Genomic DNA, 21,024 nt, shown 5'->3' with positions numbered 1-21,024 from the left:
TTTCTGATTCACTGATTTAAAGTCTGTATGCTGCAAACATTTTGATGAGTATCACATTAAATATGATCAAAGTTTTCAGTTAAACTGACAAACATGAATATTATTGCTGGGAAACAGTAGCAGAAAAGAACATTCAATTTAAAATGAATCCGTTTTAAACAGAAAGGTTCTAATAATCATATTTAAATGATTTCAGCAGGTTCAGTTTGAAAGTTTCACTTCATAAAGATCAGAAATGAATTCTAGTTTCAGCGTCACATCATGAAACCAACAGGAACATTAATAACTGTTATTATTGAGCCTAATGAAAGCAGAAATAAACACCTAGATCAGCAGCTGATCAGTTGATTTATCTTCCTTCTGATAATTAAAATGTTTTCTGGTTTGTAGCTTCAAAATCTGCAAGAAAATTAATAAGTGAAACTGAAGATTTTTTACTTCCTGCAGAACTTTTAAGATGAATGTCAACAGACATCATAAAGAGAGAAAACTGGATGGAGTGCCGTTCTTTATTCACAATCTTTATTCATTTTACCAGAAACACAATCAGCCTGAAATATTTAATATTCCTATAAAATGTTTAAGTTAAACCAGAATCTGAAGTTTTTCACCTGAAGTCAGGAGAAGAAACACAACAGACACACATTAACACACAGTAACACACACACACACACACACAAACTTTTATGTCTGAACGTTTCCTGGGTTTAAAATGTGGATCAAATGTGCAGATTTCTGATTGATTCTCTTCTTAAAGTCTTTTAACATCAGAATTAAACACGTTTCATCCTGCTAATCCAGAAAAGTTCAGCTGGACGTTAAATATCTTCAGATCTCACTGATCAATAACCAATAAACCAAATCCTTTAATGCACTTGTTTCTAACTGATGAAAGTTTCTCCTCCATTTTAAAGCTGAAACAGTTTGGTGTTAGCCTAGCCTAGCCTAGCTTAGCATAAAGACTAGAAACAGGTGGAATCTGTTAGCATGGAACCAAAGTGCAGCTTCCAGCAGCTCTGAAGCTTCAGCATCAGTCCTCCTGTGTCTGCTGGCTTCATGTGGAACCGACTTTGTTCTCCAAAACCTGAAGCTTAAAAGAAACATTCTGTTTTTAGATGTTCTTCAGCACTCAAGAACTCAGACCGATGGAGGTAAACGGCTTTAGTCTGCAGCAGATGGATGGATCAGATGTGGTAGACGATCAGTGGGAGGTTCTGGTGGAAACGTGTGAATCTGCTTCAGCCTCTGATCAACAGTCCAGCGATCAATCGGTCTGATCAGACTTTGTCTCCGGTCTTGTTGAGTCCCAGAGCCTGAACCACGTCCACGCTGAGGCCACTTTTCAGAGTCCGTCGCACTGAAACAGCAGAAACACGTCAGGTTATCTTTAAAAAGCTGCAGAACAATAAAACCTGAAGTTTGTTCTTTAACAAGAATCAAAGTTCAGAAAAAAAAACATGAAAACCTTCAAATGACTCTGATCAACCTGCAGGAACACAAACAGTCACACGGTTCAGTCAGAAACAGGAAGTACAGCTGAACTTCAAACCAGGAGAGGAGAGAGGAAAAGTCTGGAGATAAAAATCATCTGCAGGATGAGGAGATGGTAGGAGTTTCTAGAAACATCTTCCAGAACCTCCAGCTGGTTTCTCCTGAAGCTCCTACCATCACCAGGACCTGGATGACTGAGAACCTCTACAAAAGTCTGAGGAGACAACATTAGTTCAGAGTTTAACATCTGAGGAGACATGGAGATAGAAAAACATCTACTGGATGTGGAGAGAAGACGACCGAAAAAGAGACATGAAACAACAGAAAGAGACAGAAAACAACAAAAACTAGAACTAAAATGACCAAAAAGAGGCAGAAAACAACAAACACTAGACCTAAAATGACCAAAAAGAGACAGAAAACAACAAACACTAGACCTAAAATGACCAAAAAGAGACAGAAAACAACAAACACTAGACCTAAAATGACCAAAAAGAGACAGAAAACAACAAACACTAGACCTAAAATGACCAAAAAGAGACAGAAAACAACAAACACTAGACCTAAAATGACCAAAAAGAGACAGAAAACAACAAACACTAGACCTAAAATGACCAAAAAGAGACAGAAAACAACAAACACTAGACCTAAAATGACCAAAAAGAGACAGAAAACAACAAACACTAGACCTAAAATGACCAAAAAGAGACAGAAACAACAAACACTAGACCTAAAATGACCAAAAAGAGACAGAAAACAACAAACACTAGACCTGAAATGACCAAAAAGAGACAGAAACAACAAACACTAGACCTAAAATGACCAAAAAGAGACAGAAAACAACAAACACTAGACCTAAAATGACCAAAAAGAGACAGAAAACAACAAAAACTAGAACTAAAATGACCAAAAAGAGACAGAAACAACAAACACTAGACCTAAAATGACCAAAAAGAGACAGAAAACAACAAACACTAGACCTAAAATGACCAAAAAGAGACAGAAAACAACAAACACTAGACCTAAAATGACCAAAAAGAGACAGAAAACAACAAAAACTAGACCTAAAATGACCAAAAAGAGACAGAAAACAACAAAAACTAGACCTAAAATGACCAAAAAGAGACAGAAACAACAAACACTAGACCTAAAATGACCAAAAAGAGACAGAAAACAACAAACACTAGACCTAAAATGACCAAAAAGAGACAGAAAACAACAAACACTAGACCTAAAATGACCAAAAAGAGACAGAAAACAACAAAAACTAGAACTAAAATGACCAAAAAGAGACAGAAACAACAAACACTAGACCTAAAATGACCAAAAAGAGACAGAAAACAACAAACACTAGACCTAAAATGACCAAAAAGAGACAGAAAACAACAAAAACTAGACCTAAAATGACCAAAAAGAGACAGAAACAACAAACACTAGACCTAAAATGACCAAAAAGAGACAGAAAACAACAAACACTAGACCTAAAATGACCAAAAAGAGACAGAAAACAACAAACACTAGACCTAAAATGACCAAAAAGAGACAGAAAACAACAAACACTAGACCTAAAATGACCAAAAAGAGACAGAAACAACAAACACTAGACCTAAAATGACCAAAAAGAGACAGAAAACAACAAAAACTAGACCTAAAATGACCAAAAAGAGACAGAAAACAACAAACACTAGACCTAAAATGACCAAAAAGAGACAGAAAACAACAAAAACTAGACCTAAAATGACCAAAAAGAGACAGAAAACAACAAACACTAGACCTAAAATGACCAAAAAGAGACAGAAACAACAAACACTAGACCTAAAATGACCAAAAAGAGACAGAAACAACAAACACTAGACCTAAAATGACCAAAAAGAGGCAGAAACAACAAACACTAGACCTAAAATGACCAAAAAGAGACAGAAAACAACAAACACTAGACCTAAAATGACCAAAAAGAGGCAGAAACAACAAAAACTAGACCTAAAATGACCAAAAAGAGACAGAAAACAACAAACACTAGACCTAAAATGACCAAAAAGAGGCAGAAACAACAAACACTAGACCTAAAATGACCAAAAAGAGACAGAAAACAACAAACACTAGACCTAAAATGACCAAAAAGAGACAGAAAACAACAAAAACTAGACCTAAAATGACCAAAAAGAGACAGAAACAACAAACACTAGACCTAAAATGACCAAAAAGAGACAGAAAACAACAAACACTAGACCTAAAATGACCAAAAAGAGACAGAAACAACAAACACTAGACCTAAAATGACCAAAAAGAGACAGAAACAACAAACACTAGACCTAAAATGACCAAAAAGAGGCAGAAACAACAAACACTAGACCTAAAATGACCAAAAAGAGACAGAAAACAACAAACACTAGACCTAAAATGACCAAAAAGAGGCAGAAACAACAAAAACTAGACCTAAAATGACCAAAAAGAGACAGAAAACAACAAACACTAGACCTAAAATGACCAAAAAGAGACAGAAAACAACAAAAACTAGACCTAAAATGACCAAAAAGAGACAGAAAACAACAAACACTAGACCTAAAATGACCAAAAAGAGGCAGAAAACAACAAAAACTAGAACTAAAATGACCAAAAAGAGACAGAAACAACAAACACTAGACCTGAAATGACCAAAAAGAGACAGAAAACAACAAAAACTAGAACTAAAATGACCAAAAAGAGGCAGAAAACAACAAACACTAGACCTAAAATGACCAAAAAGAGACAGAAAACAACAAACACTAGACCTGAAATGACCAAAAAGAGGCAGAAAACAACAAAAACTAGAACTAAAATGACCAAAAAGAGGCAGAAAACAACAAACACTAGACCTAAAATGACCAAAAAGAGGCAGAAACAACAAACACTAGACCTAAAATGACCAAAAAGAGACAGAAAACAACAAAAACTAGACCTGAAATGACCAAAAAGAGACAGAAAACAACAAAAACTAGACCTAAAATGACCAAAAAGAGGCAGAAACAACAAACACTAGACCTAAAATGACCAAAAAGAGACAGAAAACAACAAACACTAGACCTAAAATGACCAAAAAGAGACAGAAAACAACAAAAACTAGACCTAAAATGACCAAAAAGAGACAGAAAACAACAAACACTAGACCTAAAATGACCAAAAAGAGACAGAAAACAACAAAAACTAGACCTAAAATGACCAAAAAGAGACAGAAAACAACAAAAACTAGACCTAAAATGACCAAAAAGAGACAGAAAACAACAAACACTAGACCTAAAATGACCAAAAAGAGACAGAAAACAACAAAAACTAGACCTAAAATGACCAAAAAGAGACAGAAAACAACAAACACTAGACCTAAAATGACCAAAAAGAGACAGAAAACAACAAACACTAGACCTAAAATGACCAAAAAGAGACAGAAAACAACAAAAACTAGACCTAAAATGACCAAAAAGAGACAGAAAACAACAAAAACTAGACCTAAAATGACCAAAAAGAGACAGAAAACAACAAAAACTAGACCTAAAATGACCAAAAAGAGGCAGAAACAACAAACACTAGACCTAAAATGACCAAAAAGAGGCAGAAAACAACAAACACTAGACCTAAAATGACCAAAAAGAGACAGAAAACAACAAACACTAGACCTAAAATGACCAAAAAGAGACAGAAAACAACAAAAACTAGACCTAAAATGACCAAAAAGAGACAGAAAACAACAAACACTAGACCTAAAATGACCAAAAAGAGACAGAAAACAACAAACACTAGACCTAAAATGACCAAAAAGAGGCAGAAAACAACAAAAACTAGACCTAAAATGACCAAAAAGAGACAGAAAACAACAAAAACTAGACCTAAAATGACCAAAAAGAGACAGAAAACAACAAAAACTAGACCTAAAATGACCAAAAAGAGACAGAAAACAACAAACACTAGACCTAAAATGACCAAAAAGAGACAGAAAACAACAAACACTAGACCTAAAATGACCAAAAAGAGACAGAAAACAACAAAAACTAGACCTAAAATGACCAAAAAGAGACAGAAAACAACAAAAACTAGACCTAAAATGACCAAAAAGAGACAGAAAACAACAAACACTAGACCTAAAATGACCAAAAAGAGACAGAAAACAACAAAAACTAGACCTAAAATGACCAAAAAGAGACAGAAAACAACAAACACTAGACCTAAAATGACCAAAAAGAGACAGAAAACAACAAAAACTAGACCTAAAATGACCAAAAAGAGACAGAAAACAACAAACACTAGACCTAAAATGACCAAAAAGAGGCAGAAACAACAAACACTAGACCTAAAATGACCAAAAAGAGACAGAAAACAACAAACACTAGACCTAAAATGACCAAAAAGAGGCAGAAACAACAAACACTAGACCTAAAATGACCAAAAAGAGACAGAAAACAACAAACACTAGACCTAAAATGACCAAAAAGAGGCAGAAACAACAAACACTAGACCTAAAATGACCAAAAAGAGACAGAAAACAACAAACACTAGACCTAAAATGACCAAAAAGAGGCAGAAACAACAAACACTAGACCTAAAATGACCAAAAAGAGACAGAAAACAACAAACACTAGACCTAAAATGACCAAAAAGAGGCAGAAACAACAAACACTAGACCTAAAATGACCAAAAAGAGACAGAAAACAACAAACACTAGACCTAAAATGACCAAAAAGAGGCAGAAACAACAAACACGAGACCTAAAATGACCAAAAAGAGGCAGAAACAACAAACACTAGACCTAAAATGACCAAAAAGAGACAGAAAACAACAAACACTAGACCTAAAATGACCAAAAAGAGACAGAAAACAACAAAAACTAGACCTAAAATGACCAAAAAGAGGCAGAAACAACAAACACTAGACCTAAAATGACCAAAAAGAGGCAGAAACAACAAACACTAGACCTAAAATGACCAAAAAGAGACAGAAAACAACAAACACTAGACCTAAAATGACCAAAAAGAGGCAGAAAACAACAAAAACTAGACCTAAAATGACCAAAAAGAGACAGAAACAACAAACACTAGACCTAAAATGACCAAAAAGAGGCAGAAAACAACAAACACTAGACCTAAAATGACCAAAAAGAGGCAGAAACAACAAACACTAGACCTAAAATGACCAAAAAGAGACAGAAACAACAAACACTAGACCTAAAATGACCAAAAAGAGACAGAAACAACAAACACTAGACCTAAAATGACCAAAAAGAGACAGAAAACAACAAACACTAGACCTAAAATGACCAAAAAGAGGCAGAAAACAACAAAAACTAGACCTAAAATGACCAAAAAGAGGCAGAAAACAACAAAAACTAGACCTAAAATGACCAAAAAGAGGCAGAAACAACAAACACTAGACCTAAAATGACCAAAAAGAGACAGAAAACAACAAACACTAGACCTAAAATGACCAAAAAGAGACAGAAACAACAAACACTAGACCTAAAATGACCAAAAAGAGGCAGAAACAACAAACACTAGACCTAAAATGACCAAAAAGAGACAGAAAACAACAAACACTAGACCTAAAATGACCAAAAAGAGGCAGAAACAACAAACACTAGACCTAAAATGACCAAAAAGAGACAGAAAACAACAAACACTAGACCTAAAATGACCAAAAAGAGGCAGAAACAACAAACACTAGACCTAAAATGACCAAAAAGAGACAGAAAACAACAAACACTAGACCTAAAACGACCAAAAAGAGGCAGAAACAACAAACACTAGACCTAAAACGACCAAAAAGAGACAGAAAACAACAAACACTAGACCTAAAACGACCAAAAAGAGACAGAAAACAACAAACACTAGACCTAAAATGACCAAAAAGAGACAGAAAACAACAAAAACTAGACCTAAAATGACCAAAAAGAGACAGAAACAACAAACACTAGACCTAAAATGACCAAAAAGAGACAGAAAACAACAAAAACTAGACCTAAAACGACCAAAAAGAGACAGAAAACAACAAACACTAGACCTAAAATGACCAAAAAGAGGCAGAAAACAAGAAACAGGACAAAAAATAAGAGCAAAGAGGCGATAATGTTTGGAAAATTTGTCCATTATGATTTTAAAAATGTCCAAAATTACCAAAATAATTGATCGTAAAGGTTGATGCTCATTAATATTCATGTACGTCTCATTAATATTTATGATAAGGTAAAGTGCCGTATCCGTAGGCCACAGGCTACGGGTACGTATCTGTAGACACTACCGATCGTAAAGGGCTCAAACTTTGCTCAAAATGATAAAATTGTCAATAAAATGCAGCCAGCATGGCTCAGAAACAGTGAACAGAGGATCTAGTTGTTGGAGATCCATCCAGCATGGTGGAACATCTACAGATGATGGTACTGCAGCGAAAAACGAGGAAAAATGAGACAGAAGCAAAAAGAAGAAACTGCAGCTTGGAGTTCAGAGGATCAAACACAAAGTTCAGAATCAGAATCTAAAGTCTCAGCTGGAGAAATTCTCCTGAAGTCAAAGTTGAACTGTTTCCTGTCGGTTCTTTTCTGGTTCCTCTCCAGGAATCAGCAGGTTGATGAGAAGTAAAGAGCTGCTGGATCCAGGCTGAAGCTTCAGGTTCAACATTAAACTGATTCAGATCTAATCAGCTGCAGACTGGAAACAGATTAGCATGTTTAGGACACAGAGTGAGGACCTGCTGAAGACAAGATGACCTTCTGATCACCACGGCTTCAGATTACTGTTCCACTGAGAGATCACAGCACAGACAGGAAACAGGAAGTGGACAGACAAGCAGCTGGAGGTAATAAATACTAATAAAGTAAGAAAATCAGAAAAAAGGAGACAGAAAATGAACAAACAAAACACAGAAGAGGAAAAACAAAACACTAAACGACTGGACACACAGAGAGAAAACAACAGAGAAAAGAAACTGATTTACAGAAATCTAAGTCAAAGTTTTCTTTCTGGGTCTAAAACTACGACTCCCATGATGCTCTGCTGCTGTTGCCGTGGAGACAGAGTCAGCAGTGACCTCATCACTGAGCTGCTGGATTCAAACTGACTCCAGAGCTGTGTCTGAAATGGCATACTAACGTACTACATACTACATTCTCAATGAGTACATACTGTATACTACGTACTATAAGTATGATTAGAATGCCGACCGTTCACACTGTAGTATACTACTACGTTTCCCATAATGCATTTCAAACCTCCGACGACAAAAACCTGAAGTACGGCTATCAAATATCTCGGCTGAATGCCGGCTTCAGGTCGATTTTACGCTAACAAACAGTCGCATAATTAATGTGGTAATTTCAAGCCGGCACTCCTCATGCAGTTATTAGCCAGATTATGCGAATCGTTTCAATTGTAGCTGCAGGCTACTGGAGGTAGCTGCTACTTGTTCTGTATGCAAAGCGAGCTGCTGCAACTAGCTGCTAGCATTCAGTAGCACGTTGTGAGGCGTCTGACAAATTTAAAACGTTGGTCAGAAAACGCCTATTTCTCAAATCTGTGGGGTGATTAGGATGACTACTTAACCACATAAAATAAAAATCACCCCGGTCCGGACACATATCCCGCAGAGGCTTCCATTTCGGTGGGTAGCTCGCAAAGCATTGTGGGGCGGTTGAGTATGACTAGTGTGGTCATCTCGCATACTTAAAAAATTTCCGGAAATAGTATACATCCGGGTATTTCTCGCGTACTCAGTCTTTTCATACTATCTAATGTGAACGCACTACATACTTATTTTGACGTCACACTTAGTATGAGTAGTACGTTAGTATGCCATTTCAGACACAGCCCAGGTCTATTTGGAGCTCTGTGATTGGCTTCTTTGGCTGAAATGCATCCTGGGAGTCGTAGTTCACATCAAGCAGCTGTTCAGCTCCAGAGGACAGAACCAGAACCAGCCCGAGCCCAGCATCTGCACTCACATGACTTCCTGTTGAGTCGGGAGCGTTTGCGAGTCTTGGGGCTGGAGGTCCGGTCAGACGGGTTCTGGGTGACGGACTTCACCAGCTGGTCCATGATCTCATCGGTGGCGTCGTCCTGAGGACTCGACCCATCTTCTCTGGCTGCTGCCATCTGAGATGGACTGACCCGGCCCAGACCTGAGGACCAGAACCAGGACATTAACCAGGGCCAGGACTCTAATCAGAACCAGGACCAGAGGTTTAGATGAACCTGATGGTCAGCTTTAGTTGTGTTTCTATAAAATGATCAGACTGTCAGTGATTGGTTCCTCAGCAGTCACATGATCAGTGACAGCAGATCAGAGCCAATCAGAGGTGACCAGTTGAGGTTCTGGTTCTTACTGCGGATGGCTCTGGATCTCCTCAGGCCTCTCTGGTCCATGTTCTCGCTGATCAGCAGGTTCTTCATGTTCTCGTGTTCCTCCTGACCAGGCTCCGCTTCCGTCGCCATGGAGACCGGCGAGGGTTCATCCTGAAGAGGCACCGCCCCTGAGAACTTCTCTGTCTGAGGACACAACAATCAGTTGATTAAAACAGAGCGTGTGCTGCAGCGCCCCCCGCTGGCCGGAGGATTTCACTACTAAGATCAGAACAGTGGAGAACTGATCAATCAGCATCATCTGGTGTCTTTTTATCGATGTTTGCATCCCTTTATGGCTGCTATTGATTTATTTGGGTTGAGGTGGACTAAAGTATTGATTATCAGTAATTCAGCAGATCAGTAATTGATCTCTAAAACTGATGAACATTTGCAGCAACAATTAATATCTTGGTGTCAAAACTTAGAATAATAATGAAACTCCCACACTAAACTTTGCTGTAACATCCTGTTTTCTTCATGGTTTCTAAAAGTTTAAATGAACCCAAACACGTTCTCATGTTTCACTATGAAGTCCTGCAGCTCTGTGGAGGTCCAGGAACCACCAGATCAACCATGTTCCCTACAGATATTCAAACACTAGAGCAAACGTTGTCTCCATGTTCTCATGAAGCCTGTTGGTGCAGAGGACTTTAACATCTCCTCTTTGAACCATCCATTACCTCAGTGATCATCTTCCCTCTGGTCTTGGTTCTCTCTCTGTGAGCGGCTCGTTTCCGTTTCAGGGTCAGAACTCGTTCTCTGGTGGTTCGATACTCCAAAGAAAACTCACTGATGATCCGACAGAAACTGGTCACCTTGATGTCTCTGACAGAGGAGGACGGCTGGCCAAGAAACAGCAGGAACGAGTGGAACCTGCAGCAGAACGTCAGAGAACCACCAGGAGTTAGACCTTCATCCTGATCTACCAGAGTCTGACTGTGTCTGGGTGTGTTCAACGCCAGGAGAACCACCAGGAGAACCACCAGGAGAACCACCAGGAAATAGTTAGCTAGCAGAACCACCAGGAGATAGTTAGCAGGAGAACCACCAGGAGATAGTTAGCAGGAGAACCACCAGGAGATAGTTAGCAGGAGAACCACCAGGAGATAGTTAGCAGGAGAACCACCAGGAGATAGTTAGCTAGCAGGAGAACAAGAAGTACACAGTGTCTATCTGTGTCTGTTGTGCATCGTTCTGTATATTCTTTACTTTGTACTTTCCTCTCCATAGACTATATTATGAGGAAACGCTACATAAATGTCCGTCGTCATGCAGATGATACCCTGTTCTATTTATCTATGGAACCAGATGGAACCCATCAGTTGGTGGAACTCCAACATGTCTGAAGGACATAAAGACCTGAATGAACTGGAATCTTCTTCATTTAGATCCAGACTAACACCTCAGTGTGTCTGTGTGTACCTGTTGTGTTTGTTGTGTACCTGTTGTGTACATGTTGTGTCTGTGTGTACCTGTTGTGTTTGTTGTGTACCTGTTGTGTACATGTTGTGTCTGTGTGTACCTGTTGTGTACCTGTTGTGTACCTGTTGTGTGTTGTGTACCTGTTGAGTACCTGTTGTGTTGTGTGTTGTGTACCTGTTGTGTTGTGTTGTGTTGTGTGTGTGTTGTGTACCTGTTGAGTACCTGTTGTGTTGTGTTGTGTGTGTGTTGTGTACCTGTTGAGTACCTGTTGTGTTGTGTTGTGTGTTGTGTACCTGTTGATGACCCTGCGGTGCACCACCTTCAGGATGATGATCCTCTGGGTGCAGTCCTTCAGGAACTCGGTCATCTTGTTCTTCAGGACTGCTTTGGTCTCGTGCTTCGCCACCACCTTCAGGTTGTCCCATGATGCTTTGCAGCGGCGCTCCAGCTGGACCAGGTTCTCCGACAGCAGCTCAAAGTCCACCTAGAGGATGAAGAACAGAGCTCAGGTTCTGAGGAGGCCACAGAACCCAACAGAACTCACCAGAACCAAAGCGGTACCTTGGCAGATCGGGTGATGGCCGGGATCTCTGAGTAGATGTCCGAGGATTGTGGGTAATTTTCCACCACCAGGCTGCAGGTGTGATGCAGCAGAGACTGACGGTGGACCGTGTCCTTCACCTCCACCACCTTCTCCAGGTAGCCCAGCTCAAAGCCTTTAGCCTGGACACACACACACAGACACACACACACACAAAGTGAAGGTCAGGTGATGATAATGATCAGAGGAGTGTTTCTGGACACAGAGTTTATCTGAAACGGTTTCAGTGGATTAAGATCAGCTGGTTGTCCCAACAAACACTCCAACAGATAAAGACCCCCGTGTGTGTGTGTGTGTGTGTGTGTGTGTGTGTGTGTGTGTGTGTGTGTGTGTGTGTGTGTGTGTGTGTGTGTGTGTTCTTACATTGGAGCTGTTCAGGAAGTTCCCGATGGCGAGCAGCGTAGCGAGGATCCTCTTGAAGGTCTGATTGGACGCCAGCTGTTCCATCCCCAGCTTCAGGTCGAACAGCGGCTCAGCGATTTCCTAGAGGACGACAAACTCACAACGTCAACACAACATCAGCACAACAACGCAAACTGAAGTGGAGAACAGAGATTCTAGGGGAAAACCAACAGGTCTAGATGTTCTCTATGTTCCTGAGATAAATCAATCCTCCAATAAAAACCCTCAGAGCTCAGAAATAAACCTGGAAGCTCTGGAGTCTGGAGATCAGAGGAGGAACTGAGAGGGAAGGTCTAAAAACAGTAACTTGACCACAGAAAACACAAGAAAATATAGAAAATACCAGGAAAAAAAACTGTTTGAACCAGTTTTCAGGGTCTCTGCAGACATTAATCCTTGAGTATACATGTAGTCATATGTGAGGTTCTGCTCCAGGGTTCTGCAGCCTCTGAGGACCTCTGGACCAGCAGCTGGACTGTGTGGTTCTTTTTACCTTCTCCAGAACCTCGTAGTTCAGCTTGAAGGCCCAGAGCTGCAGTCGTGGGGTCAGGGCACTGATGGAGGCCAGGCTCAGCAGGAACTGCTCGGCGGTGCCCAGAGGAACATCTGGATTGGCCAGCTGGGCCTCCTGGATCTTCTGCTTCTCCTCCTCAGTGGGCGTCATGGTCAGGATCTTCTGCTCCGGACAGAGGAGATATCAGACGGTTCTACTGCAGTTTAATGACTTCTAATTACACACCAGACCAATAAATAAACACAGCAGAAACAGAAGAGAGGAGCAGGTTGTTGGAGATCCATCCAGCATGGAGGAACATCTATAGATGAGGAGCAGAGCAGAGAGGAAATGTCTGGAGACACGGAGACAGAAAAACATCTACAGGATGGTCAGATGGTAGGAGCATGGAGGTTCTGGAAGACGTTTCTAGAAACCATCATCAGGACCTGGATGACTGAGAACCTCCACAGTCGTGTGAAGACAAAACATTAGCTCAGACAACAAGTCTTTCAAATTGGCTGGTAGGTTTTATTTGTAAAAATTTTTCAAAATGACAAAAGTGTTTCCAAAATATCTCAGAATTTGTCTCAAAATGACAAAAACGTGGTAAAAAAATGACTTGAAAGTTTACCAGTAAAATGATTTATGTGCAAAACAGAGTAAAAGGTTTGTAGAGGCTGTAAAAACAAAAATGACTCAGACTTCATGAAACTGTCCAGAACGTTCCCAGAGCTGCAGAGAAAAAGAACCAGAACCTTGTTTTATCTTCTACATGGTGGTTTCTCCTTACTAGATCCTTGATGTGGTGGATCTACTCTCAGATGGACGTCTCTGATAGATGAACCTGTAGAACCTGCTGACATTTAGAAGGAAACAGCGACAGGAAGTGATCTTTACCTCGATTCCCTCCTTGGTGATGGCGAACTCATCAAAGTTGAGGATGGCGGTCTTGATGACGTGGACCGCTGGCAGGACGGTCATACCGATGTTGATGGCGTTGCTCCTCTTCGGGTCCAGAACCAGAATCTCAGACTTCTTGGTCTCAGGACCTTTCTGCTTAGAGACAGAAGATAAGACATCAGAGACAGAAGATAAAACATCAGAAAGAGAAGATAAAACATCAGAGACAGAAGATAAGACATCAGAGACAGAAGATAAGACATCAGAGACAGAAGATAAAACATCAGAAAGAGAAGATAAGACATCAGAGACACCAGGGAGAGGAAATAACTAGGATAGCTTCTTCTAAAACGTTCTAACAGCAGCTTGGACTGATTCATCTATCCTCTGATCAACCTATCAGCTCATTGGTCCATCTGCTGTTACCTTGGTGACAGGCAGCTCTTTGGCCTTGGACTCAAACAGGTGTTCTAGGCGGGCCGTATCCACGGTAACCTTGTCCAGTGACGCCCACACCGTTCCCCGACCGAAGCGACACTTGGTGGGTCCGTCTGCCTGCTTCAGCTCCTTCCAGAACAGCTTCACCGTCTTCTTCTTCTTCTGACCCCCCGCTGAGGGGGGAGGAGGGGGAGGAGCACCGGGAGGAGGGGGAGGAGGGGGCGGAGCGACACCACCTGGAGGAGGAGGGGGTGGAGCTACACCACCTGGAGGAGGAGGGGGAGGAGGGGGCGGAGCTATACCACCTGGAGGAGGGGGAGGTGGGGGAGGAGGAGCCATGCCTGGGGGAGCAGGTGGAGGCTGGGGGAGGCCGGTCAGGCAGGAAGCCGAGGAGTCGAAGGTGTCCATGTCCAGAACGTCGATGTCCTCCTCGTCCAGCAGGTCGGAGAAGTCCAGGTCTTTGATCCGCAGGGCGGCGGCGCTCGGCTGCAGCTGGTCCCAGGCGTCACTCGGACCTCCAGGACCCAACGGAACCATCTGGGTGGTCTCCAGACGCCGGGCGTGGGCCTCTGCATCGATGCTGCTCTGCTGCCGGAGGTTCCAGTTCTGATGGAGACCAGAGACAGATTCAGTTCAGGGTCAGAACTTCACACTGAGGGAGGAGATAAATGAACCTTCTGGATGTTCTGACCTGACGTTCTTCAGCTAGTCGGGCCAGCGCCGCCTGAGCAGAACCTTCTAGACCTTCCAGCTCTGCCTTGCGGGAGGCGGTGCTCTCACTGGGAACACTGGGTTCTACTGAGCGCGCTCTGAAGCTGGACAGACGCTCTGACACTCGACCGGTTGGATCTTCACCTGGGAGGACAGGAACACAGTGAAGGACTTTAACAGAACCAGCTTCAGAACATTTAGACCTGAAATCTGTTGGTCTGGATCCTGAAACACTGGAGGTTCTGCTGAGAACCTGGAGGAAGATCAGAGAGCAGAGAACATGGACGAAACCAGGAGAACACGAAGTTCATAAAGTGGAGAGTTCATATGATCACAGTCTGGAAAACTAAACTGTTTACAGAACCTCCAGCCTCCATCTACTGGCCACCAGGTGTTCCTGGTGCTGTGGTCTACATCAGGTCTCTGACAGCGTTTGGTTCTTCTCATTTTCTCTGCTGGTTTAAAGGAGAGGTCTCACTCTGCCTCCACTCCTCAGAACCAAACAGACCAGAAACGTTTTCTCCTTGAATCTCAGTCTTTCTAGTTAAACATCTTCAAGAGGAACTTTCTAGAAGTCAATCATCAGATTCAGCAGCTGGACTTTATCAACAGTTCAGAGTTTCTCCATAACACACTGCCTGCAGATCAACCCAGCAGCACGAATGGAACATCTTCCACCTGTAACTGGAGTATTAATACTCCATTACTTCCTGTCAGACTCCATCCGCCTCCTCTGTTGGAGGAATCTGGTTTCCTGAAATTATTTCCACTTTTAAAGAATTAAAATAACATTTTCCTTCAGTCTGAACTCAGAAACTCAGAACAGAGAAGTTAGAACCAGATTAAACCAGCAGTTCATCTTCCTACCAGGTAGGAAGCTTCCTCCTCCTCCTGCTTCTTCTTCGGTGGTGTCTGGGGTCGTGGGGCTCAGAGGAGCTGCAGGTGTTTTGGAGTAAAGCATGTCCAGCAGGAACTTCTTGTCGTTGGACAGCGTGCTGCACTGACGCTGCACCGGAAACACTGCAAACACGTTAATTATATGTTAACATGTTTACTACACGCTAACATGTTAATTGCATGTTACCATGTTTACTACATGCTAACATGTTAATTACACGTTAACATGTTTACTACACGCTAACATGTTAATTACACGTTAACATGTTTACTACACGCTAACATGTTAATTACATGTTACCATGTTTACTACACGCTAACATGTTAATTACACGTTAACATGTTTACTACACGCTAACATGTTAATTGCATGTTAACATGTTTACTACACGCTAACATGTTAATTACACGTTAACATGTTTACTACACGCTAACATGTTAATTACACGTTAACATGTTTACTACACGCTAACATGTTAATTACACGTTACCATGTTTACTACACGCTAACATGTTAACTACACGTTAACATGTTTACTACACGCTAACATGTTAATTACATGTTAACATGTTTACTACACGCTAACATGTTAACTACACGTTAACATGTTTACTACACGCTAACATGTTAATTGCATGTTACCATGTTTACTACATGCTAACATGTTAATTACACGTTAACATGTTTACTACACGCTAACATGTTAATTACACGTTAACATGTTTACTACACGCTAACATGTTAATTACATGTTACCATGTTTACTACACGCTAACATGTTAATTACATGTTAACATGTTTACTACACGCTAACATGTTAATTACACGTTAACATGTTTACTACACGCTAACATGTTAATTACACGTTAACATGTTTACTACACGCTAACAGTTCAGTCTACAGCTGTAAACCAGCATCTCAGACTCTGGTTCAGGTTAACAGTCAGGTGTGTTTCCTGTTTCTGCCTCCAGGGGGGCGTCAGACAGCTTCTTCTCCCTCATGTTGAATGAAGACGGTCCATGTGTGAAGATTAGAAGGATGAGAACTGGGATCAGTTCTGGTTCTTCACAGTAAAACTACAGCAGACAGAAGATCAGGAGATGCTCAACCCAAACCCTAAGATCACTGCTCAGTGCCTTCTCATCTGTTAGAATTAAACTCTGAAGCTCTAGAAACTCTAAAATATGATGTTTGGCTCAACAAAGAAATGAAGAGTTGGCATCAAACTTTCAGAGTTCTAAAAACTTAAATTGTGTCCAACCATTAAAGTGAAGGAACCAGATGTTTTTAGTTGAACCCAGTGTTCAGAGAGGAGACTGAAGGAGGAGGAGCATGAAGATCCACATCAAAGCTGCAGATGATTCTGGACCAGCTGGTTCCAGATCAGACTGTAGAACCATGATCATGATTATTTCTCCTGAAGCTGGATGTTCTCCTGGTGGATCTCAGGAATGTTCAGACAGAAAGTCTAAACTGACTTTAAAACTGGCAGAAAGAAGGATTTCTGATGCAGCTTCAGCTCCTCACTGGAGGAATGAAGACGTGAGGATGAAGGAAGACACCATGGTAACCATGGTAACATGATGGAAACCATAGCAACATGATTGTAACCATGGTACCATGATGGTATCATGATGGTAACCACGGTACCATGATGGTAACCATGGTTACCATGGTAACATGACGGAAACCCAGCACAGAGATTAGAGAGCAAACAGCAGGGCATTATGGGTAACTGAAGTCTCTGACCTGATTCATTCTGGGAGTCTGAGAGTCCGTTAGAATCTGAACTGCCGGATGTTGAACCTGAGGAGAAGAAGAAGAAGAAGAAGAAGAAGAACTGCAGTTTAACGTTCAGTCAGAAACATCTAGTGAATTTCTGTTGAAGATGAAAATTAAAAACATCTGAACTGTTCCTTTAAATCACAAATATGACCTCAGTGTTGTGTTCAAACCATGTGTGTTAATGTTGTTATTGTTGTAGTTGTAGTAGTTGTGTTATTGTTGTGCTATTGTTGTAGTAGTTGTAGTCTTGTTGTTGTTGTTGTTGTTGTGTTGTTGTGTTGTTGGAGATGTTACCATGACCCGCTGCTTCAGCCCCTCCTCCCTCCTCCTCTGTGGGCTGGGGGCTCGGGGATATGACATCATCAGCCGTGGACAGCTGTGATTGGCTCAAGTGTTTACTCTTCCTCTTCTTCTCCCACTGAGTGGCGGCCAGGCTGCGCAGGAAGGTGCCTCTGTAGGGGGCGGAGCCAAAGCAGATCAGGTGAGACGGACCTGAGGGGGTTCTGTCGCTCCATCGATCGATTATCAGAAAATTAATCAATAACTCGGAATTACATTTCAGATCCATCTTTCTCCTTATTCACTGCAAAACCAAACCAAGCACCTCAATTAGACTGCACCCAATGTTATAATACCAAAACCAAACGCCCTTTATTACAATACCCAAACACCAGCAATTTGCCTGCACCCTGCATCATAATGCATGAAACTGAACAGCAGGAATTAGACTGCACCCACCGATACAACACAAACCAAAGCAGCTGCAGGCCGATCAAACTCCAGCGATTAGACTCCACCCAGAGATCCAAACACAAACCAAGCTGTTGGTTCAGAACCTTCTGACACCACCAGCAAAACACACACACTTTAAAACAACACACACACACTTTAAAATAACACACACACACTTTAAAATAACACACACACAGAGCCTACTCCCTGCAGCTCCCATCATGCTTTGCAGCTGATACTTACTGAAACTTCCTGAGGACGGGTTTGTCCAGATTCACACTGCAGTCCTCAGGGCTGCAGAGACACAACACACTCTGAACAGGAGCTACACACACACACACACACACCTACACACACACACACACACACACACACACACACACACACACACACACACACACACACACACACACACACACACACACACACACACACACACACACACACACACACACACACACACACACACACACACACACACTTTAAAGCTTTTATTCCTCTGCTTTGTTCTGAAACTTTAGGAGTTCTTTCTTTTCTCAAAGTTTCTGCATCAAATGCTTTAAAAACAGAACGAGGTCACTTCCTGCCTCAGATGATGTCACAGGAAACAGAAGATATTTTTCAGCCTTTCAATAAACTATTTTAATAAGAAAATGATGTAAATACTTCCATTTATATTACGTTCAAAACAGCTGATTTAATGTTTCCAGCTTATTTAACAGCTTCAGACACGTTGGACCTGCTGTATCACATCATAATAATAATAATAACAATAATAATGATAATGATAATATCAGGGCTGCACAGTGCCGTAGTGGTTAGCACTTTGGCCTTACAGCAAGAAGATCCCGGTTCAAATCCCGGCCTGGGATCTTTCTGCATGGAGTTTGCATGTTCTCCCTGTGCATGCGTGGGTTTTCTCCGGGTACTCCGGCTTCCTCCCACAGTCCAAAAACATGCTGAGGTTAATTGGTTACTCTAAATTGTCCGTAGGTGTGAATGTGAGTGTGATTGTGTGTCTGTATATGTAGCCCTGTGACAGACTGGTGACCTGTCCAGGGTGTCCCCTGCCTTCACCTGAGTCAGCTGGGATAGACTCCAGCACCCCCCATGACCCTAGTGAGGATAAAGTGGTGGATAGAGGATGGATGGATGGATGATAATATCTGCAGATTCTTATATTTTCTTCACATGAAGGAAAATTATTTTGCCTTATTTTTACATGAATCTCTGCTGGGAACAGATGTATTTTAATAACTGTTGAATCTGGAAATGTCAGAACTGAATAAATTATAAACTGGGAAAATAAATGGAAATAAAGTTTATTATTTTATAAACTGAAGAGATAAATGTCTGCTGTGTTCTGACATTAAATATGAAAACAGAAATAATGATGATGGACGTCTGAGAGTAAATCTGATGGAGGAGGAGGGATTTATTTGATTTAAAGTCAGAAACATCATTCAATGAGCAGCAGAACTACAGGAGGAGGAGGATTAGAGGAGGAGGTGTCGGTTACTCACCAGAACACCTGGTCTTCCTCCCCTGAGCTGAGGGAGGAACAAAGGAGGATGAATTTGGGAGGAAGAAAGAAAGAAAAAGATTAAAGCAGCAGCAGAAAAATATGAAGCCGTTCTCAGAGAGAATCTGAAAATCTAGAACACAACAGACAGAAATGATCCAGAGACGATCAAATGACGGAGAAAGATCCAAAAATACTGAAGAAACAGATTCAGAGGTGTTTAAAGATCACACAGAAACAAACAATCCAGAAATGATCCAGAACTGATAAAGAGACAATCAATCAGACAAAGGAGAAGACAGGAAAAAATGATCCAGAAGGAAAATAAAACAAAAAATAATAAAGATACGAACCAGAGACACGACTCTAGAATGATGAAGAGTTTAACAAGGAAAACACCTGGACACTACAACAAAAGGATCGAGGAAGAATCCAGAAAAACCATAGAAATAATCATGAGAAGATGCAGAAATAATAAAGAAATGAGCCTGAAATGATACACGAGAAATATGGAAATAATCCAAAACCACAAAGAAAAGATCCAGAAATAATAAAGATACAAACCAGAGACATGATTTTAGAATGACAGAGAATTTACCAAGAAAACCTCCAGACACTAAAACAAAACAATGGAGGAAGAACCCAGAAAAACCACAGAAATAATCTGGAGAAGATATACGAACAAGAAAGAAATGAGCCTGAAATGACACACAATCAACACAGAAATAATCCAAAACCTCAAAGAAAAGATCCAGAAAAAATAAAGAAACGAAAAACATTTAACAAAGGAAGGATTTCTAAAAAATAATATCCAGAAATAATCAAGACGTCATCCAGAAAGATCTGAGCATTCAGAACCATCATGAAAGAACGAAGACGGAAATAAAGAAGAAGAAAAGTTCAAATGAAATGATGATTTACTGACAAGAAGATCCAGAACTGACGGAGAAATAATCTAGAAATAAGCCAGAGATCTAAAAATAATCTAAAAATGAAGCAGAAGTCTAAAATTAATCTAGAAATAACCCAGATAACAGATATTACATTCAAATATTAAAAGATCGAGAAATTTTAAAAGAAAAGTATTTACAAAAGTCTGAACACCATAAATACATGACTCAAAAATTAACTGCAGCAGATCCAGAAAATATTACCAAGACATGACTGAAAAAGAATAAATGATCCAGAAATGGTTAAAATGTGATCAAAGAGGATCCAGAGATGATCCAGAGATGATCTAAAGAGGATCCAGAGATGATCCAGAGATG

The 21,024-nt window shown here is 40.8% G+C and overlaps 1 protein-coding gene across 7 annotated transcripts in view; it reads right to left on the bottom strand.

The window, feature by feature from the left end:
* Positions 1–500: 500 nt before the first annotated feature.
* fhod1 (formin homology 2 domain containing 1) overlaps positions 501–21,024 on the bottom strand; it is a 57,773-nt gene continuing 37,249 nt past the window's right edge. For 2 of the 7 annotated variants that reach the window (XM_051939751.1, XM_051939763.1), the window contains exons 13-28: positions 19,758–19,784; positions 18,478–18,528; positions 17,797–17,954; positions 17,467–17,523; positions 15,686–15,838; positions 14,799–14,962; positions 14,096–14,713; positions 13,667–13,825; positions 12,767–12,949; positions 12,235–12,354; positions 11,832–11,993; positions 11,564–11,754; positions 10,529–10,721; positions 9,830–9,992; positions 9,449–9,625; positions 501–1,357 (exon numbers count right to left, since the gene is read on the bottom strand). In XM_051939751.1, the coding sequence (XP_051795711.1) occupies positions 1,278–1,357; positions 9,449–9,625; positions 9,830–9,992; positions 10,529–10,721; positions 11,564–11,754; positions 11,832–11,993; positions 12,235–12,354; positions 12,767–12,949; positions 13,667–13,825; positions 14,096–14,713; positions 14,799–14,962; positions 15,686–15,838; positions 17,467–17,523; positions 17,797–17,954; positions 18,478–18,528; positions 19,758–19,784 (2,656 nt within the window). In that variant the 3' untranslated portion in view covers positions 501–1,277. The remainder of the gene's footprint in view (positions 1,358–9,448; positions 9,626–9,829; positions 9,993–10,528; positions 10,722–11,563; positions 11,755–11,831; positions 11,994–12,234; positions 12,355–12,766; positions 12,950–13,666; positions 13,826–14,095; positions 14,714–14,798; positions 14,963–15,685; positions 15,839–17,466; positions 17,524–17,796; positions 17,955–18,477; positions 18,529–19,757; positions 19,785–21,024) is intronic. The other 5 variants (XM_051939766.1, XM_051939768.1, XM_051939770.1 and 2 more) reach the window with 3 other exon arrangements.

Source organism: Acanthochromis polyacanthus, chromosome 2 (genome assembly GCF_021347895.1).
Source record: "Acanthochromis polyacanthus isolate Apoly-LR-REF ecotype Palm Island chromosome 2, KAUST_Apoly_ChrSc, whole genome shotgun sequence".
In the NCBI taxonomy this organism is placed as follows: domain Eukaryota; kingdom Metazoa; phylum Chordata; class Actinopteri; family Pomacentridae; genus Acanthochromis; species Acanthochromis polyacanthus.
The sequence above is the reverse complement of the archived record's forward strand: the minus strand, read 5'-3'. Positions and strand labels throughout refer to the sequence as shown.